Here is a 27,996-nt window from a genome sequence, read left to right on the forward strand (position 1 = left end):
GGGGTACAGAGTCAAATGCCTTCCGGTAATCTATCCATGCCATGGCGATGTTTTTCTTCTTCCTTTCAGCCTGTTTTGTGATTGTATTATCTATTACCAGAAGTTCCTTACTGCCTCTGCCACCTCTCCTGCAGCCATTTTGTTCCCAGGCTAATATTTTATTATTTTTCAGGTGAATCCGGATCTTGTGACCGACCGTCGAGGTAAGTATTTTATAAGCGGAACAAAGGCATGTGATCGGCCTGTAGTTTTCAGGTTTGGTAGGATCTCCTTTTTTGAAGATCATGTACGTCATGCCTTGTGTGAAGAATTTTGGTATCTTATTCGGGTTCTCCAAAGCTGAATTTAGGAGCCGTGCCAAAACCCCATGAGTGGATGGTAAGTACTTCCACCAATAATTATGAATGTTGTCTATTCCAGCCGTTGTCCAATTTTTCATTCTTTTGACGGTCATCGCTATATCTTCCTCCGTGATGACGACAGAGTGCATTTCGGATAGATTTGCATGCATTTCTTTTTCAGTATCTATCCATGTGGCTTTGGTGTTGTGGCTTTCCCTTTCTGTCCACATGTTAGACCAGTATTTTTCGAATTCCTTCAGTTCAGAATCAGCTACTCTCGAGTATTCTTGCTGGGATCTATGTTGTTCTCCCAGATCTCTGAAGAAACCTTTTTGGTTGGTGTTGAATTGATTATTTTGACGGTATCTCTTAGTTCTTTTGTGGTACCTTCTTAATCTGCTGCCCAGGGTTGCCAGTTTCTGCTTTAAGGTCTCCATATGTATCGCTAGCTGTTGTTTGTACTGAGCATCTTTTCTACTCAGCTTTAATTTCCTTGAGTAGCATTGCACTTATCTGTTTACTTTTTTGCCAACTTTTGTCTCTGTCAGAAAAGAATGAAGGACTCCAATTTCTTTCCGTAAGATGTTAATTTTCTTTTCCAATCTTTCCTCCCACGGGGGTTTTTTCTGTGGGTGTGCCCCTTGTGCTTTAGTTACTGTCGGTGTCTGCAGAATTCTGTTAGTAACCATTGCAGCGCAGTAGACCTTGTGGCACAGTTCTTCTAGGTTTTTGGAGCTATTCAATATTTCACCCAGAGCAGTGTTTACGGTGGCCACTGTTGTTTTGGAATGCTTACTTCTCCTCATCTTGGGAATTCGCTGTCTATCTGCCATTTGGATTCCCTCCCACCTTAGAGATTCCTCCTGGAAGATTTCGCGTATCTCACGTATCGTCTCGTCCGGCTCCGTCTCCACCGTTGGCTGTAGTCCATCAACCCCATCACCTGTATTGTTCCGATCCGGGAGTAAGCTTAATCGATGTATGCTCCTTCGGATGTTATCTGTCCTCGTCGTTGGAGAATTTCGAGCAGCGGTCTTCATTGCCTCAAGCTCATCCGGAGAGAGTAGCTTGCGGGTTCTTATGTTCCGAATTTGGGCTATCAAGTGTTTTCCGGTGAACTTCTTGTCGGGATAGATCTCCTCCCATCGTTCAGCCAGTTTTGCGGCATATTTCTTCGTGTTCCTTCCACCTTCAGTAACCAAATAATAAGCATTAATCAGACTGCGGTTCATTTCTCTTGTCCAATGCTGCCTTTTCTGTTCCAGGGTTCCAGCGAGACCGCCCGAATCAGACGTGTCCAAGCCATTGAACCGGGAGTTTCTGAACAATCTTCTTGGCCTTGTGGTACCAGTTCGTAGAGGAGTGCCACTTGCTCCACTCGTATCTACTAGGGACCGTGACGATCTTCCCCTAGGCGCGATCCCAACACCAGGGGCGGGTTCCGAGGCTCTTTGAGTATCGAGAGCATATTATACATAGTAGGAGGGGTGCTAACCCTCTCACTGGTTGACTCGGGTACGCGGGGACGTCACTCCCCGAGGGCCGGAGCCCCCCTGCGCATATATATATATTTTTAATTTCACACAGAATGTGGTGCCTTTCGGATTGCTCGGGAAAAAGCGCCAAGAGCAATTCGACTGATTAGTGTGGGAATATCACTTGTCGTATGATGCTGACATTTGCGATTATTACGGCCTTCTGCATCCAAGTTATGGTGTTTGAAGGCAGATCCATCTCTCTCAAGTGCTCAACGGTTTTCTTATGTATGTTTTATTATGTATATATATATATATATATATATATATATATATATATATATATATATATATATATATTTTATATATAAATATATATATTTTTTTTATTTATTTATATATATACTCCACACTTCATCGTGGCTTCCGTGATACCCGGGCGCACGGTATATCTCTTGGTATAAACGTGTCCGAGATGCTCTGTAGGATTTGCCATTTACGTGTGAAATTAAAAAAAAAATATATATATATATATATTTACATCTGGCATACCTTATTGCGTCCTTTCAAAAAGCAACCTTATTGCGTCTCCCAGAAATACGCTACCTAGGTGGAATCTGATCGAAGTATATTAATCTACGCAAAAAATTACGTAGTTTGGTCGTTTCAGATCTCAAATATCTTTATTAATAAAGAAGTGGATATACGCACATTATTGCGTCCTTTCATGGTCCTACCATTAGTGCGTCCGGCGTATATTTTGTTTTCATATGTAGCACAATGCTGCGTCCGCATTTTATTCAATCTTTCACCATTAGCATGTTGTTCCGTCCAGCGTAGTTGCCACATATGTTTTAGAATCTGGTACAGTAGGATTATTCGAACTCGATGACGTGATCGTATTATAACATTGGCTCCAGTTATTACAACTTTCATCTTTCAAAACACCTCTATATTTATGATGGCTATCATCCTTAATTTGTGGACTGCGCACTTGGGGAATCGTATTTCAGAATGTTTCAAACACTCTTTAAGTGTGTTTTTGTCAAGAAGAGCTTTAGTGATTATGTAATAATTTTAAAAACGTTATATATTTTATTTTCGTTTTTTTTTATAACAAATGAATGTGAGAGAGTGGTGCTCTGGAGATAACTTAAATTAGGAATGCATTAACTGCACAGTTGTTAGTTTATCCTACATTTATCCTACGAACAATTTGGCAGTCTGGAGAGTCAACTACTCTCTCAGGGTAGTTAAATGGACGGCGAATGAAATTCTCGAGTTCGATAGAAGAGTTTGAATATGAATCGTAGCCTGCATCCTAGCTCTTCGATATACAAGGATTCTCTTTGCTTATAGGAGGACGAAACCATTGAGCATATCCTCAGTGACTGCCCAGCGACTGACAAGGTTCGCTCCGGCTGGTTCTAGGGGAACTCATGAACTACTCCTCCTCTGTTATCACCTCTTCCCTTTGGAAGATGGCATTGGAGGTAGAAGTTTAGCTCTTTGAGCTTGTTTGTGTGCCACAATAGACGCTTCGGTCGCGGTAGCAGGTCTGGGGGATTCGACAGATGCGCCGAACAAACTGTAACTGTAACTCTTCGATACAAAGGATATACTTTCCTCGAATGCAGGAAGACAGGGGTTTCAAAGTTTGCAATACCAACATTATACACAAAAGTTGGAAATGGAATAAGATTATTGAGAGGTCAAGACCCACTCAAGGGAATAGTAGCTCATCATAAAATCAAAGTCAAAGAGCTGGAGTGCTTTGGAGAAGCTAATATCCGACATATGAATCGATCTTAAGTTAGTAGGAAAATCTATCTCGCCAGCAGAACAAAAGATATTAGGAAGCCAGATTAGACAAGCAAAACTGAAGTTTTCATTCGAATATCATATGAGTAAACATATACTTTATATATTTCAAGAGATTGAAAGACCATGACTTGGTGTAAAAATCATCTTCTGCTTTTCTGGAGTCGGCTGAGCTGATGTTGGAAACGGGAGGATATGTTCATCAAGATGGAGTGATACTAGATACTAGAATACTAGGTAGTATAAGAAGAATATAATGCAAGTGGTCACCTCAACATCTTGCAGGGCTAGATGTGATTGACGAAAACTCTTATGCACATCTTGTCCGCTTGCAGAATTCATACTTTATCAGGTTATATAGGCATAGACAAATAACCAAAGCTCTCATTTGTACCTTCAAAGACCAAAGCAGTTTTTGAGAACGATAAAGCTCGCATATATTGCAATAGCGTGTATATACACGCAATAAAGCTCGATCAAGCTCTGCCAGAAAAAGAGCTCAAAGAATTTCTTGTGTTGTATTCCCTTCGCTGCCAAAAATAATGTGGTGGTGAACGAAGAACAGAAAAGTGAAAAATACAAAGGATCAATGTTCGAACAGGGGGCTTCATACCCAGGGCATAAAGTTTGAATGGTAAATCTGATTGAAGAATTTTTAGATCTGAGAAATAATAACGTTACTGAATTGGAGATTATTCTGGCCTGCAAAACTCTGGCAGAATGAAGAACTATCTCAAGAACGTGGGGACAACACCTGGTTCTGTCACTAGGGCAAGAAAAGGGGTTCTGGACGTGACAATGGTCAACGCAGCTTCCAGAAGAAGTGTTAAAGCTTGGGAAATGGTGACCAAACCATCAATCTCTGTCCATAGGATAATCGAATATAAAATAACAGAAGAGGAACTGATCCACCATTAAGGTCCATCTGAAGCAAAACAACAGTTCGAAACTAATTGGCCAAACCTCTCGCATTACGATCTGGAACAAAAAGTCGATCGGGGAATTTTAGAGGCCTTCCACTCCAGTTATCCACTCCCGGAAGTTTGAACAAGTGAGGATGCATCTAATTAATCCTATTCGTGCATGAGCTCATGCCGACGATTTTAAAATCTTTGGTGATATAGGCTCTATTGAAGACTGCGTTTCCTGCAGCGTGCTTTGTGGACTCATTCTTGATTTGGTGTGGCAGAAATCAACTACCATTGAGCATTTTTGAGTGCAATGTCGCCACGCACACCAGGAAAAAGAACTATTTACTGTATAGTTATAGTCTTGATGGCAGCGTCCTGAGCAAAAAAACGGAGATAAAAGATCTTGGCGTTGTTTTGATCGAAGTTTTACATTTGTTCCTCATGTTAATCATTTACTTGGTACGAGGCCAAGACTGTATGAATTCATCGTGCGTAATAGCAGATATTTTCTGATCCGGAAACCATGATTTTGCTGTTCAATACATTTGTGACGAGCAAACTGGAGTTTGGATGCATTGCTTGGAACCCAATATACGATTGCCATACACATCACAATGACATATATTCCGAGAGCTGGCGACGAAAATCGGCAAAAGATTTGTAATGGATCATAATTAAATATGAGTTAGTTTTGATGGTGTATATGAATCAGCACCCACGCTAAAAGGTCAGGTAATGGAATATCTGACGGCGACGCTCTTTGATTTATATAAAATTACAATATCCGTACTTTGGGGGATTGCTGACTGCCTCTCTTCTATTGATATGTGGTCTGAATATTTTATTCACAAATAATATATATGATATTTGAGCAGTAAATGCAGTTTCAGCCAATACAATTCTTTTGAAACAACATCGTCAAGGCAGCAACTTATGTGGTGTACTGACACACCGCGTTTCACTAAAATGAGATCTGACCACTTTTTCAAGTTTTCTGTTCTATGAACTAGTGACAATTTCCAATCATTACAAAATACTTGTAGAGTGTGTTGTAATTTCATATACCTACATCAAAGCGCGTCGCCGCTAGGTGTTCCACTACCTGACCTTGAGAGTGGGTGCTGACTTATGTACACCCTCAATACTAAATCATATCAAATTATGCGCCAGTACAAAACTTTTGCCGAATTTCGTTGCCAGCTCTCGGACTAATGGAGGCTGTTCAGAGAAGTTTTTTCGAGTAAGATCATGCTGTTTTGTTGAATAAACTCGGTGCAGTTAAGCTTGATGTCAGGAAGGGCGTTGTTTGTTTCAGGTTCCTTCATGGACCCTTGAATGGCACATCTACTCGCTAGAGTAGGATTTCATGTAGGACGCCCAAGTTCTAGACCCGTACGCTTGTTCAACCTTACTACGCCCAGAACAAATATATTTTTTCAGTCATCTGTGTACAATATGATTTGTTCTAAATTCAATCAGATCTCGCATCTCTGTGATATAAACTTTGGCAGACAGTCCTTATTAATTAATATATTACAAGGACACTACATATATACAAGAGTTCACTTAATTTGTAGAACTTTTTAATTTTTGTGGTAATGTCACTTCTAATCCCACAGCACTCAGAATACAAAAGGTCATGGCAAAAGGAGTAATCAGCCCCACAATATCGCTCAATAAGCCAGACGGATCATTCACCGGAAGAGAACAGGAACGATCTTTCAGTTTTCCCAAAACAACCTTCACAGGTAGTAAACCCATAACTAGAATCGATACAGCAATATAGACCAAGAATCCTCGTAAGGAAGATTAGGATATTTGAAAGACGATGTTTGGAGTGGTCAATGAACACCTTCAATCTATATAGATCACCAGAAGTGTAAAGAAAAATCCTAGAAGAGATTCGTCTTCATCTTCTGAAGATAACCAGAAGCTGCTTAGAATTAGTCATATAAACAGAAAATGGAGAAGGACAAAAGTTCCCTTAACACCAAAATGGGGACCCACAATCTTCAAGAACAATTAATTCAACATCGTTTCTATCGAAGACGATGAAGAAAGTAGTAGATAACAACATAAGAACATAGAATCTGGAGAATACACCAATTCACAAATGCCAGATGGCCTACAGGACGACCGATCAACAAAAACTGCTCTGTATGACCGTATGACTCTATAGCTGGTCCCTTGGGAACTAAAGGAAATGAAGAGGCAAATACACTTGCCTCTAGCAACAAGGGAAGTTGACATTTATTCATCCAGTGGAATAAAAAATTTTCAATTCACAAGTGAAATGATGACATAAGCATAAGCGGATAAAGCGATACCTTTCATGTCAATTTATAAATCCGATAATTCTCTGGAAAGTGTTATCGTTTGATTTCTAATTGAAGTGGAATAAAATTCACGTGAGTTATAATTTTTTTTCATTCGAAAAAATAATAATGACAATATTAGTCAAAAGAACACCATAAGGGCACTTCAATCGGACCTGCTATTGCTCTAGAGACAGAATCCAATTCTTCACCTAACAGACTTTCGGGATGACCTTGGAGCCTAGGAAGCTAAATCATTTCAGTTGTGCAAATACAACTTGGTTTACTTGTATACACAGTTGCCGACTTAGGACGCAACACTATGCGTCGTGTGAAAGATGTATATTGACTGTATATCAGTTTACATCATTTGAAGCGCCCCCGAAGCGGAATTTGCGTGAACTAAAAATATATAATACTCACGATTTGCGACCACCCCTGTCGTTGAATCCCTCGAAATACCAGAGAAAACTTTGAAAAACAATGCTGCGTCCGGTATACGGACGCAGTATTATTCAGGACGCAATAGTGTATGGTATGCAGGATGTGCAACGCTGACGAAGAAACTATCCAGCACCTGTCCTCAGGATGTTCCACACTAGCAGGTACGAAATATCTCAGCAGACATAACAATATGGGTAAAGTCGTTCATCAAGTACTATGCCTCCAAAAACAACTGGTCCAACACTTCACACCACACCACATATATAAACCACAAACTATAGTAGAGAACGAACAGCACAAAATCTACTGGGATCTGGCAGTCACAACAGACAGAGGTGTGGAACACAATAGACCGGACATGGTGGTATGGGATAACAAAAAGAAGACCGTCATTATTATTGATTTTGCTGTGCCGCAAGATTACAACCTAGCGAAAAGCTATGCAGAGAAAATATCCAAATATGAGGCACTGGCACAGCAAATGAAGGACATGTGGAGGCTTAACACAGTGACTATAATGCCTCTAATAATAAGTGTAAATGGCCTCGTACATCGAAAGACCACCCAACATCTACATGAACTGGATCTACCGCAGAACACCATCACTTGGATGCAGAAAGCAGTAATCCTGGGAACCGTCAACATAGTGCGAAAAATTATATATCCCCATTAGCACACGGAGGTACTCTTGGCGCGTGCGCCCGGGTATCACGGAAACCACGATGAAGTGTGGAGAAAAAAAAATATATATATATATGTTCCTTGGTTAAAAGTCGTATGGTTAATAGGGTATTTTAAGGATATATTTCGACTATTTATTTTGTACCAGTGTACTCTACTTTATTTTGTTTAGACTGCATGCTAAAAAAAACATCTTTTCTGTAACAAACCTCATATTTATTAAGTCCTAAAGATGAACCTGACAGGGTTCGAAAGCTTGACAAAATAAAGTAGAGTACACTGGTGATCGTCAAAGTGCAACTATTCACATAGACTAATTTCATCGAACATCACATCAAATTTCTTTTTTCTGATCAGTATTTGAGAGATGCTACCTCAAAGATTCTATAATGGCTCTACTTATTCCGGGAAAAACTTTTTTACTGCAGTTTACCAAGTCAATGTCTTGACATTGTACGAGTTTCAATGCTAACGTTTCCATTTTTATGGTAAATTCAAAAAACTTATATTCGGAGAATCTGTTGTACTATAGTTTCCACAGTTCCTCACCATACAATAGTTTCCATACATTTTGAGCAAATATATTTTTCTTTGATTTTGAAGTTTTCACTAAGAAAATACACAAAAAACTTTAATAATAAACGACTACAATGAACTAGATAAACGACGAGCGCAAAGATTATAGAGTTAGGAAGATGGGAAACGCAGCGACTACACTTGCATGGGCGCCGCCTGGTAATTCAGTTGTGTATTAAAATACTAAGACTAGCTAAAATATTTATTCGAGGGCCATTTGCCATTTCATGGAGATATTTGCACATGGCCGTTTTGTGTATGTTTTGATTTTCCTACCGCTCGTTTACCTCGATCTTTCTAGTCACCTAATTTTGAAGTTATTTGTGTATTTTACTTAGGGAAATCTTCAAAATCAAAGACTTTGCTCAAAATGTCGTACGGAAAATATTGTATGGTGAAGAACTGTGGAAACTGCTGTTTGGGATTCTACGAATATAAGTTTTTTTGAAGGCCCTAGGGGTGTAAGCATGGTGATTTGGCCCTTGGAAGATATTTGAACGATATTGATAGGATTTATAGGGACCAATGATGTTATCAAATCCTGAAAGTTTCAGATCCCTAACTCACTTGTTTTTTGAGAAAGAACCAATTATGTGAAAATGACGAAAAAATTTTTCTCCCAGAAACTCGTGAATCGATTTCTCCCAATTTTGGATGTGTTCCTATGGCTGACACTGGCTTCTAAAAAAAAATCATGATCTTCATCGGCTCGAAGGATTCGCTAAAAATGAAATTTTTATTTTTCATTTCAATTTTTAACCATGATACAGTTCTGGCACAGTTATGAAACAATTTTTTTCGGAAACCTTATCCCTTTTTCTATAAAATCGTTATATTTTCGAATCTCAAAAGAAGGTACGCCATAGTAAAAAAAAAAATGAAAATCAAGTTTTCTTTCGCCAAAGAACAGAAGCGCGCGACCTAAACGCCACATGTGTCATGAGCATGTTTAATTTTTTATGAGATGAGGTATATTATACCAAATTTATTCAGTGAATAAAATGTCTTCATCTAAGACTGTTCATGAAAAGTGTAGTGTTTGCTCCAAATTATTGGAGAAAGCTCGTAGTACACTCCTAAACGTTTATTATCATATGAAGATAGTTGCGAGCTTTCTAAAGTATTCGATTGCAATTTTTCTGTGATATTGTCTGTGTCAATTGTCGGTTAGGGTTGTATAAAAAAAAAAAAATTGATTGTGGATTGAGTCTACCGTTTTCTGTGTTCGACACGTGTTTCGCTATCACAATAGCATCTTCAGGTGGGTGGAGGTGAACTGGTCGTGGTCATTTTGTGAAAATCGTATAATCTGTTTCAAGTGCAATTATGGAATTTCATCAAGTATTGACCACATCAATTAAACATTTCTTCAATTGAATTCTGATATTCCTTTTTCGAAGCGAAATCTCGTAAACAGGTGAAGAGTATATTGTTCCGATAAAAAGAACTATTTCAACCAATGGATACTGTTGTCTTTGTTGTTGATTTTGCAAGAGTTCCACAAAATGCTCGAATGCAAACATTTATAAAAAGGAGAGTTTTTATTTCAGATTGAAATCGATTATGTCGAAATCATTCAATAAATCAACGCTTTTATGGTCTAGAACTTATAAAAGTTTATTGTAACTGGACTACAATTACCCCAACCAGTAGAAAAATCACAATCGAATACGACAGAAATCTCGCAAATATCTTCATATGATAATAACTGTTCAGGAGTACCTGGAGCTTTTTTCAATAATTTGGAGCAAACACTACGCTTTTCATTAACGGTCTTGAATGAAGACATCTTATGCGCCCAATGAACTTGGGATATACCTATATCTCATCAAAAATTAACTACGCTTATGACAGTTTGCGCTTGAAATCACATGTGGCGTATAGGTAGCGCTTATGTTCTTTGGCGAGAGAAAACTTGGTTTTCATTTTTTTTTACTATGGCGCACCTTAGTTTGAGATTCGAAAATAACACGGTTTCATAGAAAAAAGGATGAGGTTTCCGGAAAAAATTGTTTCATAATTGTGCCAGAATTGTATTATGGTTAAAAATTGAAATTAAAAATAAAAATTTCATTTTCAGCGAATCCTTTGAGCCGATGAAGATCATAATTTTTTCTTTAGAAGCCACTGTCAGTCCTAAGAACATATCCAAAATTGGGAAAAATCAATTCACGATTTTCTGATAGGAAAATTTTTAGGTCATTTTCACAAAATTTGTTCTTTCTCAAAAAACTAATGAGTTAGAGATCTGAATCTTTCAGTATTTGATAACATCATTGGTACCTAAAAATCCTATCAATTTTGTTCAAATATCTTCCAAGGGCCAAATCACCATGCTTAAACCCCTAGGGCCTTTACCAAAGAAATTGGAAACGTAAGTATTGAAACTCGCACCATGTGACTCTGATGTTGATTGATTTTCATTTTCAGTGCTCTGAAGTGGATAGAACTTTCTGGATGTCAAGACATGACTATGTACGGCTACACCATACACCATGTGCAGTGAACATTTTACTTCAAGTCAATTTGAAGCTTTGCATCCACGTAAGTTGCTGTATGCAGAAAGCATCCCATGCATTAAAGGGCCATCAAAGGAACCACATGCGATGGAGGGCGAGCAATTTGAAACTGATACATCGAATACTGATGGTAAGTCTTCCTAGATATCTGCAATGTATTACTGAATGCACTGCAATGCATTACTCATTTATCATATATTGATGCATATCTTTTTCGTATGCAGGAAGCATTCCTTTCATGGAGGGGCCACATGAGATGGAAAGCGAGCAGATTGAAAGTGTTACGACGAATACTGATGGTTAGTCATCCTAGATATCTGTGACAAAAATAATTGAATGAATTACTCATTTATCTTATACAGGGTGATTCCGGAGGAGACCGTCAGATTTTAGGTGAAGTATACACTAGTTAAGGCAGTTTCGAAACAATGTTTGGTTTATGGTTGGGGGCCTTTAATGAGAGTCTACAGGGTGATTTGTCCGATTCGACCGATTTTTCTTTTATTCATAACTTTGGTGTGGCTTGATCAATCTTGATGAAATTTTCAGTGTAGAACAATATGATTGTCTTCTTTCAATAATTCCAACACTTTCTCAAAAATACAGGGTGGCAATTATGATAAGTTCAGATTAAGTTTGCAGGTTGAAAAAACACCCTGTACATTCCGTTTTCAAAAATTTTCTACGTGCTTCAGATTTTATCATAAGTTTACATTACTGGAGCGTTTTTAATTTTTTTGGCACACATCCAGTTCTCCTAGAAAAGGATGAACAATATCGTTATTTCGCTCCAAGGCATTGAGAATATTCTGAACTGGAATGTAAACCGGTGTCGTCCAATGATACAAAGCTCTTCCTGAGTCCTAAAGTAGTTCTTTCAAATTCGAAATTCATATTTAATCACTCATATTCTGATGTATAAAATCATTTAATCCAGAATTAACCTACTACCTACCTACCTACCTACTTAAACCAAAAAATCTACAACTTATACAAAATAAACATTCGAAACATATCATGAACGGCAAAACTAAGGATTAACACAAAATTTACATAGAATGTTCGAAATGATTTCCCCTTTTTTGAATACATATTCGAGACCTTTTTATTAAATTTCCAATTGACCTTCTAATGAGGGATTGATTTTGCTTCAAGATATTACATTCCTCGAAAATCCTTTCAACTAGGTGTTCTCTACTTCTAATTTCAACCTTATAAACTCTTGTTTTCAGATATCCCCACACAAAATAGTCTAAAGGGTTCAAATCAGGCGATCTTTGTGGCCAAGCAATAGGGCCTCCACGACCAATCCATCTGTTCGGATAATTTACATCCAGGTGATTTCTCACATTCAATGCAAAGTGAGGTGGTGCTCCGTCATGCTGAAAGTACATAGAGCGGATATGTACATTTTCCCATAAATTTGGTAAAATATTTTCCAAAAAATCTAGGTAAATTTCACCATTTAATCTTTCCGCAAAAATGTGAGGGCCAACTAAATTTCCGTCTATTGTTCCAAGCCAAATATTGGCAGAAAATCTGTGTTGTGTATTATGACTCTTCTTCAAATGCGGGTTGTCTCTTGCCCATTCGTGGGAATTGTGGATATTAAAAATTCCATTCTTAGTGAACATAGCCTCGTCGCTGAATAGAATACGAAAAATAGTTCGTTGGTGACTAATAACCCAGCGACAAAATTGTAATCGTTGGGGCAGATCTTGTGGCAACAGTTCTTGCACCTTTTGGTAGTGGTATGGGTGGAATTGTTCTTTCTTCAAAGTCTTGCTCACTTTGCTCTGCGAAATTCCTAATTCGGTACTAATTTGACGAGTACTAATAGACGGTTCCTCCTCCACCCGTTCAACAATTTGAATCGAAATTTCATTTTGAGTAGGCCTATCAATGTGCTCTGCCTTACTAGGATATTGCCCATATTCTTTAGAATAATGGAATACTCGTCCGAAAGTACATTTATTTGGTTGACGTCGGTTGGGAAATCGTCTATGGTATTCCATTTTGGCTTCATTTCCATTTCCGTTACAAAAACCATAAACAAAAATTATATCCGCATATTCCGCCTGAGTAAATAATTGAGGCATGTTGAAATACACTTCTTGTGACAGATTATTTATTAAATATTCTCATTCTGTGGTTCACTGTGATGGTAACCATGGATCTTAAGGAACTTGATTTAAATAGAGATTTAATTTTCATGGAGAATTTTCCATTTCATTAAAACTATTTATCACACATTCGTGATTCAATATTTTACATACCATAAGGCCATAAGTGAGTACATTTTTGAACGAAACTACTATGTTTTAGGAATATTCGCTCCATAGAAAACCGAAAGTGTGCCGAAAATCACCTGAATAATGACTCAATTTTATGATAATCCATAATTTTGCCTTTCATATGTTTCGAATGTTTATTCTGTATTTGTAATAGTAGTAGGTAGATTTTTTTGGTTCACGTACGTATAAAGAAATTTTTTGAATTGAATGACTTTATACATCTGAATATGAGCGATCAAAAATGAATTTCGAATTTGAAAAATTTATTTTAGGACTCAGGAAGAGCTTTGTATTATTGGACGATACAGCTTTACCATCTAGTTCAGAATATTCTCAATGCCTTGGAGCGAAAAAACGATATTGTTCATCTTTGAAAAATTTTTCTAGGAAAAATGGACGTGTGCCAAAAAAAATAAAAACGCTCCAGTAATGTAAACTTATGGTAGAATCTGATGCAAGTAGAAAATTTCTGAAAACGGAATGTACAGGGTGTTTTTTCAACCTGCATACTTAATCTGAAGTTATCATTATTCCCACCCTGTATTTTTGAACAAGTGTTGGAATTATTGAAAGAAGATAATCATATTGTTCTACACTGAAAATTTCATCATGATTGATCAAGCCATACCAAAGTTATGAATAAAAGAAAAATCGGTCGAATCGGACAAATCACCCTGTAGACTCTCAATGAAGGCCCCGAACCATAAACCCAACATTGTTCCGAAACTATATTGACTAGTGTATACTTCACCTAAAATCTGACGGTCTCCTCCGGAATCACCCTGTATATAGGATAATTTATTCATTATATCGAATTAATTGTTTTGTTATGAAATTAAATTACAAGTACTTCCACTTTTTCAGATATTCTTTCGAGTGTACCTGAAAGAAGTTTTCACACTCGGCAGAGTACTTCCAAGTCTTTCCCCAGAAGTGATAGGAAGATCCGAAAACTGTAAACAATCAACTCCTTGCGATGCAAAATATATGGTATATCGAATATTTGTTCATATAGATTTCTGATGAAAATTGTACAAATTCAACAAATTCTATTGATTCAAAAAAAATTATGACATGGTAATAACAACTTAGATATACATGCAGGGTTAGAACTATTTAGAGGGGGACTACAGGGATATCGAAAACCGTTAGAAATACAGGGTGACTTAAATTTTAAAAAAAAGTTGCGTTTTTTAAGGATGAGTGTGTTGGCGTGAACAGTTCCAAAATATCTCTGATGGTTCCCGAGATATCTCGAAAAAACTGAAAATCAAGATTTTCTTTTTCTTTACAACTCATTTGTTTTTCGAGATAACTACACGAAATTCGATTTGTACTCATTATGCAATATAGCGATTCTACTGGTCTCATCAGATTCTTATAATTTTTCATTGTTTCAGGGACGCGATAGTCAACTTTTTTTTTCTAAATAACTAATTCAACAGTGTATCACACCTTACAAAAATATGAATCGTCACAGCTAAAATTAATTTTTTGTTCAAACTTTGTGAAATGTATAGTAGGCTAATGATTCACTCGTCGTTTTTTCAGACGTAAAACATAATTCCTGTGTTATTATGTTTCATGCTAAAAATAAAAATTTTAATCCAAATATCAAAATTTTTTATCCAATATATACAACAAATCAAACACAAGCAAAAAATTCATAATAAAAAAGTTAATTTTCAAATATGTTCAAAATGGTTTCCATCGTTAATAATGCAGATCCTAGCTCTTTCAGCAATGCCTTGAACAGTCGCTCGAATTTGTTCGGGAGATATGGATCTCAGTCCTTCTATAATTCAGTTGCGAATTTCATCAGTATTATGTATGGGGACTTGATAAACTCACCCCGGGTTTCATAAAGCTTGATCGGGGAATAAACGCTTGATTGATGAATAGACGTCAATTTCTTTTCAATCGATAATTCAGTTATCATTCAGAATATCATTGTCGAATCAAATTATGATGTTCATACGTCCATTTCTCAATTGGTACTTCTTCAATATATTCAGAAATTAAAAGGTTTCAGTGATTTCGTTTTAAGAATCGAGTGACTGTCAAATCGTTGATCGGACAATCAGAGTTTTATGAAACCCGCTGATAGTCCTTTAAGACTCCCCAAAAAAAGTTATCCATGTCCGGAGATCTAGCCGGCCAATTAATGGGTCCGTTCCTCCCAATCCACTGTTCACAATCTAGTATTTAAAAATTCCCTGATTTCCAAGTTATTATGCGAATATTTCATTATTTATGTATTTATAATAGGACGTTACTTATCAAACAAGTTTCAGGTTTTCACAAAACTCAAGTGATGGTTTCACATAACGACTGTCATCAACAAAGTAAAAAGTTATTTGACAATTCTGGCACCAGCGTACTACTTACTACAAAAAAATTTGAAAAAGTTCAAATTTGCGTAGCTAGGCTCCATATTTTTGTGGAATGTGATACATTGTTGAATTCGTAATTTTTCTCTTCATTACCCCATAAGGAGAATCAATATAATAATAATAATAATAATAAGACTTTATTTCCAACAGGTCAAACAACCCAATTACAGGAAAGTATACATAAAATATTGAGAGCAATGAAAAAAAAAAAAAACTTATTCTAATAATTGGTTGACATTACCAATCCCCTCCATAAATGCAGCCACTATAGAGCGGGGAGAGTCATTATATAAATCACATTTGCCAGCTATGGAATTGAATAGGTTACACATAAAATTAATTGGTGATCTGAGACTGGCGTTTGTTCTACCCGCCCTACAGTAAAATACAGCATCACTCCTAGAGCCCAATCGTGGCACCAAAAAGGGAAGATGCTCAATCAAATCACTACAATCTATTAGGTTATTCACAATCTTAAAAATAAACAATAGTGCTTTTACTTTGACCCTTTGTTCTATGGGCTCAGCTCCAAATCTACCAAGTAACATATCATTGCAACAACCTATATTTGGATAGACACCATCTTCTCTCCAAACTAGATACTTATAGAACTTTCTCTGTACTGATTCAATTCGTTTTTCATGACAACTATATATGGGTCTCCAAATGATGCTGCAATATTCTAATTTGCTACGAATAAAACTATTAAATAAAATTATCAACGTGTTCGAGTTGTTGAAGCGCCTACCATTACGAATAATGTATCCATATGTTTTACTGACAGAAGAAATAAGTTGATTCAAGTGTGGTACAAAAGAGCACTGACTGTTACACAGCACCCCCAAATCTCTATACTCAGTTAAACGAGATAATTCATGATTATCGACTCGATAATTATAAAGAATTTTATTACTTTTTTTCGTGTAAGACATTACATGGCACTTGGAAACATTCAACGACAGCCTATTCCTTTCACACCATCTCAAGAGAGTATCGAGCGCCCTCTGCAATCGAACACAATCAGTAATCGAGAATATTCTGGTGAATAGCTTTAAATCATCAGCGAACATCAAAATAAAAATGTCAGTGTCATTTAGAATATCATTAATAAAGAGAAGAAACAGCAAAGGTCCCAAGTTAGAGCCCTGAGGAACACCAGATGTTGCACAGAACTCAATATGGCGTCCATAAGAAAAAAAAGTTGACTATATCGCATTTATGAAATAATGGAAATTAGAAAACATCTGACTACAAAATTAGAATCTTCATATTTGATAATGGCTACAAACCGAGTTTCGTGAAGTTATCTCCAGAAAAAATGAGTTATAAAGAAAAAAAGAAAATCACGATTTTTGTTTTTTAGAGATATCGCGGGAACCATTGGAGATATTTTGTATCTGTTTACACCATCACACTCATCCCCAAATAATGCAACTTTTGTGCAATTTAAGCCAACCTGTATTTCCAACAGTTTTCGATATTCCTGTAGTCCCCCTCTAAATAGTTCTAACCCTATATAATAGTTCAATATGTACTTTTGTATCCCCTATTCAAAGCTGTATTATACAAATATATAGGTGTTTTCAAAGGTGAGAATTTCGACAAAATTATTCCCACCAGTTGTACCTATCAAAATAAAACCTCACCTTTAAATATACACACCTTGTAAAATCTTCAATTCCGTCATATTTTTTTATAAATTTCGAATAAAAATATTATTATTATTATTAATACAAAAGATAAGAGTTTAGGCAGTGCCTATAAACTCAAAGAAAAAATACATATATGCAATTGAAACAAACAACAAAAAGTAAAAAAAAGTGCATTGGAAGATAAAGAATAAAAACTCAACAGGAATTCACACAACGCGTTGACAGTCACTGAACCAACCACTGATGAAGGCAAACTGTTCCAAGTATCAAACACCCGATTCACCAAAAAATGCCGCCTCTGCACGGTCCTAAAATTCTCCTTCATCAGCTTATAAGCGTGTCCACGTAGTCTCTGGTCAGTATTCATATCGAATAGATGGTTCAAATTAACACCCAAAAAGTTATGTAGTGCTCGGTGAAGATAAGGTCACCTCGAGCTCTCCTATCGGCGAAAGTTGGCAGATCCATCATAGCAAGCCTCTCGGAATACGATGGACGTGCGGGACCATAGGGCAGTATAGAATATAGGAAATCTAACAAAGTCTTTCATTAATATCAATTGATTCAAAACAATGTGATTTCAGCACCATCTAATTTCTCAGTGCGTGAAACACTGAACCAAAATGTAGTCGGTTTTTTGTACTAGAGATACTAGAGAGGGGCGTTTCCTTCCTATCTTCCTAACACTATAAAATTTGGACGAGTGGTAAGAGAATCAAAACAAAACGGCCATGTTTCTTCAAATCTTACAAAAGTCAAATTATGTTTCTGGAAATGGCCCTCGAATGAATATTTTAACCATTCTTAGCATCTAAGTAACACAATTGAACCACCAGGTGGCGCTCACGTAAGTGTAGTCGCTTCATTTCCTATCTTCCTAACTCTATAATCTTTGAATGCTGCAAATATGGCAGGTAAATACAAAGGTGTCAAAACTAGAATTTTAGAGAAAAACAAGTACGCAAGATTTATTCCTTGTTCATCACATAGTTTAAACTTGATTGGAGTTCATGCTGCTCAAGTTTCATCTAGCATGAAGAATTTTTTTGGAACAGTCCAGAAACTTTTCAATTTCTTTGTGAGTCCGACTATGAGATGGGACGCACTAAAAAAAATCTCAAAACAAGTATAAAGGGGTCTAGTGACACTAGATGGTCCACTAAATATAATTCCGTTCATACTTCAACTCAATTCAAGGATGTGATTGATATTCTTGAAAAAATGTCGAATGGCAACTCCTGGAATAGAGATACCTCAGAAGGTGCAAGAGTTTTGCTGAAACCTACGAAAAAATTTATTTTCATTGTTTTCCTGTCGTTCTCCAAAAAAACAACAGAATTACTCTGGCACTAGAAGACCGTCAACTGAGTATTGCGGATGGTGCAAGAATGATTAAAGGACTGTCGAATGAAATTCGTAATTACAGATACGATTTTTTCGAGACTCTTCTGGAGTCTTCAAAATCTCTAGCAGAGAAAATCAATATTCCACCAAGTTTCGAAGAGGAAAGGAGAAGGAAAATAAAGAAAATGCCTGGAGAAGAAGCTGATGATGAAGCGTTCAATTTCGATCAAAAAAGTATGCTGAAGAAAGAGCTCGTTCAAGTTTTGGACTCTATATCAGTGCAACTAGAAGAAAGATTCGGTGCTTTGTCAGAAGTTGATGCAGACTTTAGCTTCCTCAATGGAATATGTTTAAATGAATTTCCACTTGAGGAACAAAAGAAGAAAGCAGCGGATTTGGCATTGAAGTATAGTTCTGATTTAGATCCGTATTGTCAAGGAATTGGAGAGCTTCAAATTCCAAGCCAGTTCGATATTTGACAAACTGAAGAACATGAATGCTTTGGATCTTCTTCGGAAAATACGGGAATCACTTCAAATGATATATCCGAATATTGGTACGGCACTCGGAATTTTTTTTAACATTACCAGTAACCACAGCCACATGTGAACGTTCCTTCAGCCAGCTGAAGTTAGTGAAAACCTATACTCCATTCACTTTTATTTTAGCTTGGTTGGCCATGGAATTCTGACACATTTCACTCTGTATAGTACGAAAATGTGGGGTTATGAAGCTTGTCAAAACATTTTTGGTTTTTAAATCAACGCTATGTTGCCCGTTCTACGTAAAAGTTTCTGTTATTACGTATTTTATCACAATGTCGAATCTCTTCGGAAAATATGTGACGAACATTATTGAAGTTCATACAAACTGATTGAAGGCATACCAAATGCAGTTATTTGCATGGAAAATACAAGAGATCAGTATAATATCATAATATGCACTAGCTTGAGGAGAGTTAATGTCCGTTATCTTCTCAGGCTAAAGTTTGAATACGTTACATCAGTTGTAGATTTCAAAAATATTAAGCCGAAGATGAAATGCATATGATGCAGTGGTTGGGAATGGGTATCTCCCGAAGGAATTAACAGATAGTTACAAGAATGGTAAATTCTTCATCAAAAATCATCTTGCATCAATATAAGTAAAAGGAATTAAAGGAAGTTACAAGTCAAGATGAACTTCACCTTTGAACAAAAATATCACATGAATAAACAATTAACAGGACAACTGGCGCGTATTTGTGGCTGTTCATCTTAATACATTGATATAATAATAACAATTAGGTACCTAAAGACATTTACAAGGTATAGGACAAGTAAAATGAACAATAAATTTTCGGGAACTTATTCTACGATGACATTCTTCGAAAATCCTGTAGTAAACTTTTCGCATCAATTCACTCAAACATAAAATTCTCAAATGCCACCACTTTTTTGGGTCTCCCAATGGAAGGAAATTCTTTGTCATCCTCTCCATTCACAATCTTTCTAATTGTGAAAATATTCCGCTGAAATATAAGTCGTTTAGATTCAGATGAAACATTTTATAAATTCTCTTACTTTGAATATGTTTGCTACAGTCTGACGTATTGTGGATTTCAGAATATCAGGGTATAACTTTTTGAATGAGCGGACCTGAATTCTAAATAGCACTTCCTGAAGCCTTGTCTCTTTTTTCAATCACTTTCGGCATTTTCGTAATAAGAATTGATATTAGTTGTGGCAACGGCGTTATGACATTAACGACATTTCATGAGTGCCAACCTTACTCCGTTCTAGTAACAAAAACTTGAGAAAATTATTTCATGGCCTGCCGATTGCTAGAATAAATGTGAATGTATACCTAAGGTCGTCAATCGGACAGGAAAGGCTAGCTAATTTAGCAATCATATCAATAGAAAGGAATCGATTTGATAGTAATTCAGAATTTTATAACGAGATCATTGATATGTTTGCTGAAGCTGAAAGCAAGGCGAGAAAAGTCCAATTAAAGATTGCTTATTATTATTTTGAATGACTCATTTTAGTACAATATCAATATTATTAATCTTATTCATTTGTTAATCGATTTTTCCTGTTTTTGTTATGTTTATAATACTAGATACCTTCCTCATCAAACTTAAGAATATTACATGTGTGTTTTCATTGAATTTAAAAAAATATTGGTGAAATACATGTTATAACACATCAGGCCAAAAAAATTACATGGTAGGTATATCAAATTCAGTTCAGAAAGTGCAGAAATATGTTTTTAAATTTTTTTTCATTTGTTCTTAAATTCAGTTCAATTGATTTTATTTTTATTAATTTATTGAGGCTTGTTATATTTCACTATCCCTGGTCCCATCCACAAATGTCTGGATTGATAGCTGTTCCAGGAAGCTATCTAGAGCAGATGGATAAGCCAGCGTGACTAATCTCGCCACATCAGCTTCAAACTCCTGGAGATTTTCCCCTTTTTTCTGCACTCTCTATTTGTACTAGGTAAACTTGTTGTAGATGAGCATCGCCATATCTCATCTGAAGTTTCGATGTAAGAACTTCGTAACAGGCTTGTTGACTCTCTGGAATCGTTTGCAGAATGTCGAGTGCCTCTCCTCGTAGAGCTATTATTAATGCCGTGGCTTTGTCGTTGTCGTTCCCATTGTTCGCCAGCGCAGCAGCTTCAAACTGTTTTTGATATGTTGACCAGGGTATTTTTCCATCAAAAGTTGAAGGCTGGATCTATCTTCATTCTACTATCTTCGCCGTCATTTTCCGCTTTCGATGTGATGTGAGGTGATGAAGCCAGAATATCTGTTCTATTCGACATTCTTTTCGAGGAATCTATCAATTTGGAATGATCTTCAATTATTCCTGCCATTTTTTCAAACTTTCCGTAAACCTTGTCAAACTTTTCATCAACTTCGTCAAATTTTTCACTCACTATATCGAATATCTCGTCCACTTTATCGAATTTTTCATTTATGGTTTCCAGTTTCTCATCCACATCGTTACAATTTTCCCTAATCTGGCATTTTCTCATTCAATTTCTAAGTCAATTTTCTCATTCAATCTTCTAGAATTTTCTTCCATTTGTTCATTTAACTTGCAAGAGTTTTCGTCCATTTTCTCATTCAATTTTCGAGAATTTTCTTCCATTCTTTCGTTCATCTTACTCAAAAAGTCTATTACCGCCTGAGTATCCATCGCGTTCTGTAGTTTTGTGGTCACTGGCATGAACTCCTAAAATATTTATTTAATTCGAGCGATGTTGAACCTCAAACCTGACACCAATGTAACGTTTTCTACGCTTTATTAGAACGTCCGACTGATTAAGATTATTTATTTACACTCAATACTAACACTTATAACTAACAAACTAACGATGTCACTACTATTTATTTTCACTCATATTTATTTCCACTAGTTCGTCGCTTGCACTGTGCACTATACTGTAGTGTACTGTACTATTACCTGCTCCTCCGCTGAGCTTATATAGGAGCCGGAAACATTCCCGTGCCTTCGCGATCGTTCTAGAAGGAAGCGGCCGCGGTCCTCCGGCAGCCAGGGCCGGACTGGTTACATTATTATTATTACATATTTGTTGAAAGTTTGTGTAAGCAGTTATGAAACTACGGGCAAATTATAATTTTTCCAACCTAATGTGAATACAACATTCCTATAGTAATCGGCTCAATTCATCACCTGTAATTTTTTTTTAATAATTATTCTTTTTACTCGGCAGAGACCCCCTGAGAGGCTACAAACCAGAAATTATGCTACAATAAATAGGAAAATGTGCAGCAGCACCCAGAACAAGGATTCTGGGTACTTGTGTGCAAACAATAATTTAGCAAACAAACAGGTGTTTATCCCAATAAGCAATGAAAACATATAGATGGCCAGATAGATGATAGCCTTGTATGAGGATGTTTATTGGCACCTAATTTCAAAAATAAAGGACCTTGATTGAAAGTTCTCAATGACATAATCTTCATATATTACAACACTTTCAGTTTATCCATTGAATGTAAAGGAGTTACTGTTGAAGCTGATACATACAAGAGAAGCCAACCAAATCCTTGATGCCAATCATGTCAAGTCTTCCTAAATCAACAGAAAAGTAGTGAGAGCAAAGTTGCTGATCTGATATTGAATGTTAACCCTCTAATACCCAAGTCCGCCTTGAGACTGGTTGCATATAAGTGGATAAAAAATTATTCCGCCCAGGTCCGCCTTCATTATAGGTTCATTTTGTGAGTACAGGTGTTAATGTAAATCAGTTAACTATTTGCGAAAAAAAGATGTAGATTATACATAAGCTAATTTGAAACTATACGGAAATAATTTTAAAAAAGAAAAAAACTTGGGCACTAGAGGGTTAAGAATAAAATATTTGTTTCAGAAAATTTAGTTCTACACTCCTTTCCGTATAAATCAAACACTTTTTATTATAAATCCACAAGCTTCACTGATTGTATTCATTGAAAACAATGACTTCCTAAACAATTTTCCTTTCTTCAAAATTTGAATTACGATGCATGTTAGAATGTATTTTTGGAAAACATACATTGTATTTGTTCTTTCTCCCCATACTGAATTGGGAACTGAGTTGAGAACAGAAACACTACACTATTCAAGAAAGTTTGGTAATGTTATAGTTTGCGCTCTTCGATTTCTTATGACGTCAATACTTTTTCGGTTATAGAACTTACACTGACTTGTTAATTATAGATTGAGGGATAATTTGGAGGAGCATGTATTTATCTTGAAATTTGTATAAAAAAAAAATTGAAAATTATTGAATTCATAATTATCATAATGTATATCATTCGATATTATTTGTTACAAAATATCGTTTTAAATAAAAATTGTTTTAATAAATGTTTTATAACTTCTAGAAAGGAATGCTTTTATCCAACAACAATTTTTTATTCTTTTTGTTTCATATGTTGGGGAAGAAATTCTATCAAAAGTTATACATCATATTCGTTTTTGATATATTGTTTTTATAAGATTGGTCACCAAAATCGTCAAATTTACCTTTGTTGAAAATAACTTAAGTTGCATCAATTAATTCACCATGAATTAATTAATGAAATATAAATTATATTCATCAAGATGTTCCATTATCATCTCTTCGAAAAAGGCGCCAACACAATTTATCACTGTCAATTTTTTTAGTACTTCACAGCGCCACCTGGCCTATTTCCACTTTTTTCGCGGACACTTTTCGTTACACTAGTTTGTTCTCCTTCTCTCTACCCTCCATATTCCTGTCTTAGCAGGGCAGTATTATTATACCATAATTTTCAGAATGGCTTCAGCAGAAAAAAGAACAGTAAATTTCACTTTGAAAGAAATTCTACATGTGTAGAAGCCTGGCTGTGGCTTTATAGTCCCCACAAAAATCACCAATTTCCTGTAAGATGCACCATGTCAATGATACCATTTCCCTATTCCTGGAAAAATATTATTGAAATTTGTGAAAATAAAACAACCACACCGTTTACCCTTGACTTTGGGAGCTCATGACTGGAGAGATACTTTCAGTGTAATATGATACCATAGTTTTCACTAGATGGAATCTTTCCGAAAATTATTGTTCAAATGAAATTTTAATCTGAGTATCACCACTTCCATCAAGCGCGCCGAACTAAATCACAAAACAAAACAAAGTTGAACTCTGGTTCTAGGTCTTGAACAGGCGATTTCGGGAGTTCAGCTGAACAATTAATTTGAACTATAGTTCAGTGCCATGCAACAGAATTTATTGTTGTGAACTATTGAACTACAGTTCACTGTTGAACTACAGATCAAGAGGTATATGCAAATGGCCCTTAGGGTACTTGTCACTGCCAATACTCTGTAGTTAGAGCAATTCTCTCTATTTCCTCTCTTAAATGGTCGATGTATACGATGTTCTCCAATCGCAGTATGGTAGACCCACCTATGCACATCTGAAATAGTGATGTCAAATGGCGATATAGTTTTTCCGTTCTGTACTTTATAAGCTCTCATGGTATTTCTCCAGGTTTTTCTGTTTTTTGGACATATTTCTTTCATCGTTATCCTTAATAGAGATGTGATAACTGTTATCATCTGTTCATTTTCATTATTGGTTTCAAACTCTGCTCTATTTTCTTTGAGCAGTGTGTCTCCCATCTGTTCATCATTATTGTTGAAATTATGTCTTTCTTTCGGTTTTGTCCAAGCTGTTTTATCAACCTCCAGCTGTCGGTACTCTTCGTGCCACCCACATAAGTGTTGATTTTTGAGCAGTTCCTTTCCCAGGATTTATTTTTCATTTTGGTTGTTTTCTTTCAAACTGAATTTTGTGCTCTTTTATATTCCGCTTAATCGTTCTCATTTTTTGTGTTTAGAAATCTCTGATATCTGTCCCGCTTGTCCTTTATATGTTTATATTTCCTTTATAACTACACTGTTCTAGTTAAAAAAAAAACTATAATTCCATGGCCACCCGACTGCTCTTATAAAAGCAATCAACTATACAGACTTTCATGAAAAACTTCACAGTGATGTAAGACCTACTGTATGTTTTGAAAACTTATGATTTAATCTAGATAATTGCTATATCTGTTTTTAAGCAGCCTTGAAATGTGATTTATATAAAGATTTTGATAGTATATTTACATAATAACTTGTTTAATAGTGAATGAGAAATCAATGATTCAGATCCCTGAAGAAGATTGTGAACCACAATCAAAGCTTGGAATGTGAATAAACAGTGGTAAACAATATCACCTAATCAATCGCGTCATTACCTGATAGCTGTGTATACATATTCATTCAAGAGCCAAACAATTACTGAACTTAGCTTACCTGGGGTATCTGATGAAATAGTTTGAACTGATTTTTCTTCCAATAATGGTTTACACATTTTTTTTGCATAATGGGGGCCATACCAAACTTTAAGTGTTTCACTTGCGTTAATATTTTTTATTGATAAAAAAAATATATACTGATCCTCCTAAAATTCACCAAATAATAATAACAACAAAAACATCTTCAATTTCCAACATAATCTTACTTGATAACATATCAAATTCTGTTCTTCATAGTTTTCTGCTGGTTCAACAAATATCATCCAAGTTGAAGTGTCCTGATCTTCTGTATCCAAGTAATACTCTAGGAAATTGTCATCTCCAAATGGAAAAATTTTTAGTGGAAAATGAATAGTTGGGTTCAATGTAAAACTTTTTGCAGCCTCTAAAGGGCCAAAACGAGTTCCTCTTTGAATGAATTTATTTGTTACAACCTTGTATCTCCCATCAGCCAAAGTATATAATGAGAAATCTTTGGGTAAAGATAAACGTGCCCTAGTTGGAGATGTTTGATTGAAAATCTGCAAAGTACTATAGGTAATACTTGAGAATTCAAAAAACTGATATTCCTTATTACATGATTAGTAAAGTTTGCATATTCACAAGACACGGTAGAATGAGCTGCACCACATATTGCACAAATTAGTTCACTTTTATATCTCTCCTCGCCATCTACGTTCATTTTCGCTGAAAAAGGCTAATCTCAATAATCTTTGGGTAATATTTATATATTTTCACGATTAACCTCACAGCACAGATTACAGAGTAGTTGTTTGTAAACAAGAATTTGCATGAAAACATATTGACATTGACACTGTTCGCGTTGACAAATCCCATATGTCAGAATCATTGAACTAACTCTTTCTTTAGTTCAATGGTCAGAATACAGTAATCTGTGGAGAACATGACAAATATTTTCGTATGCAGGGCCACCTAGCGATTGATTGCAGAACTAAAAACCGTATTTGGGGTGGGAGTAAGGGTACGTTCAAAAATTATAGAGTTAGGAAGATAGGAAACAGCCTCATATCGCTAGTACTGAAAAGCGTATACGTTTTGGCCTGTGTTGCACACAATTGACAATCAGATGGCGCTGAAATCGTACTGTCAAACTGTTAAATAACAGTTTTCTATTTTATAATTGAAGGGCGCGAAATTCGAATTCTGTTCCTCAATAAAAGGGCGCGAAATTAGAATTCTATTCCTTTTACTGAATTCGAGTGTAGACTTGGTCAAAACCATAGAAATCATATTATATATTATTACTCTAGAATGCTAATCCAGTAGTAAGAAATGCGGCGAAAAATTGACAGTGGTCGTTAATACGAATGCGCATCATTAGTTTATTTTCTAGTAGAACGTTGCCGAATTTCTGAATATTCTGTCGATCAAATCTTATGAAGAGGGGCCAATTCATGTAACGAAGGTATGTCGGACAACAACGCGTTTTCTTTCAGTCATTTGATTTTTCACTGTTGCACGATCTGCTCAGAGATAAGAAGTTTTAAGTCACATTTTCTGAAATGTACTTGTGTACTTGTCTATCATATTAAAAATAATAAATGCAAAAAAAATTCAAAACTTGAATGAATTATCGAGTTCCACTGATAGCGAATTCCATTGATGGTATATAGTAGTATTGCACTAGATCAGGATATTTCAAAATTGTTGCACGGAGTTTATAATATGCACTCAATGCTTAGGTACCTGTTCATCTAATCGAATCTGCGATAATATCGAATTGCATTGGTGATATTAAGTTTAGATCTTCTGGAATTTTTGTTGTGAGTTCCAAATATTTAGTAAGCACCAGTTGTTACCATGGAATTCGCTATAAAACTCCAATCTTCAGCCAATTCACGGTTTGGTCAAACAATCAATGAATACTCAATAATACCTCTATCGACAAAATTAGATTTGGACTTATAACACGTCACCTCCGAGATCCCGATATATTTTCATTGAAACCTGCAACATCATTGTACTGATTTTCGAAAACAAAGCATATTTAAACACAATTAGTCATCCATGCATGTGTTTAATACCGAAAAAAAGTCCTGTATGAATCGAAAAATAAGTTTTTTCACCGAATGAAATATGTTTATTTCTCATTTATACCAAATAAACAATTCGACTGACATAAGGTAGGAAAGTCTAGGCAACGTTCGAGTTGAAATAAACTAATGTCGCGCATTCGCTTTAACGACAACTGTCAATGTTTCGCCACATTTTTTACTACTGGATTAGCAATCTAGAGTAATGGCTCGTTCCAGAATCGCATCTTTTTAATCTGTTACGTCATACCGTCCAATCAGAGTGCAGATCTACGTCTATCTACGAATCAGAGCAAAGTCTGCTCGCTCTCTTTCCTCCGAGATGTAATTCTGGAACTCTACATAAG

General features: G+C 36.0%; 1 protein-coding gene across 3 annotated transcripts in view; it reads right to left on the reverse strand.

Moving 5' to 3' along the window:
• The window catches only part of LOC123312336 (PR domain zinc finger protein 5-like), a 223,631-nt gene extending 197,208 nt beyond the window's left edge, over positions 1-26,423 (reverse strand). For all 3 annotated transcript variants that reach the window (XM_044896710.1, XM_044896711.1, XM_044896709.1), the window contains exons 1-3: positions 26,173-26,423; positions 25,802-26,116; positions 25,594-25,741 (exon numbers count right to left, since the gene is read on the reverse strand). In XM_044896710.1, the coding sequence (XP_044752645.1) occupies positions 25,594-25,741; positions 25,802-26,116; positions 26,173-26,277 (568 nt within the window). In that variant the 5' untranslated portion in view covers positions 26,278-26,423. The remainder of the gene's footprint in view (positions 1-25,593; positions 25,742-25,801; positions 26,117-26,172) is intronic.
• Between the last annotated feature and the right edge of the window lie 1,573 nt (positions 26,424-27,996).

The sequence above is a fragment of the Coccinella septempunctata genome, chromosome 4 (genome assembly GCF_907165205.1).
Source record: "Coccinella septempunctata chromosome 4, icCocSept1.1, whole genome shotgun sequence".
Classification (NCBI taxonomy): domain Eukaryota; kingdom Metazoa; phylum Arthropoda; class Insecta; order Coleoptera; family Coccinellidae; genus Coccinella; species Coccinella septempunctata.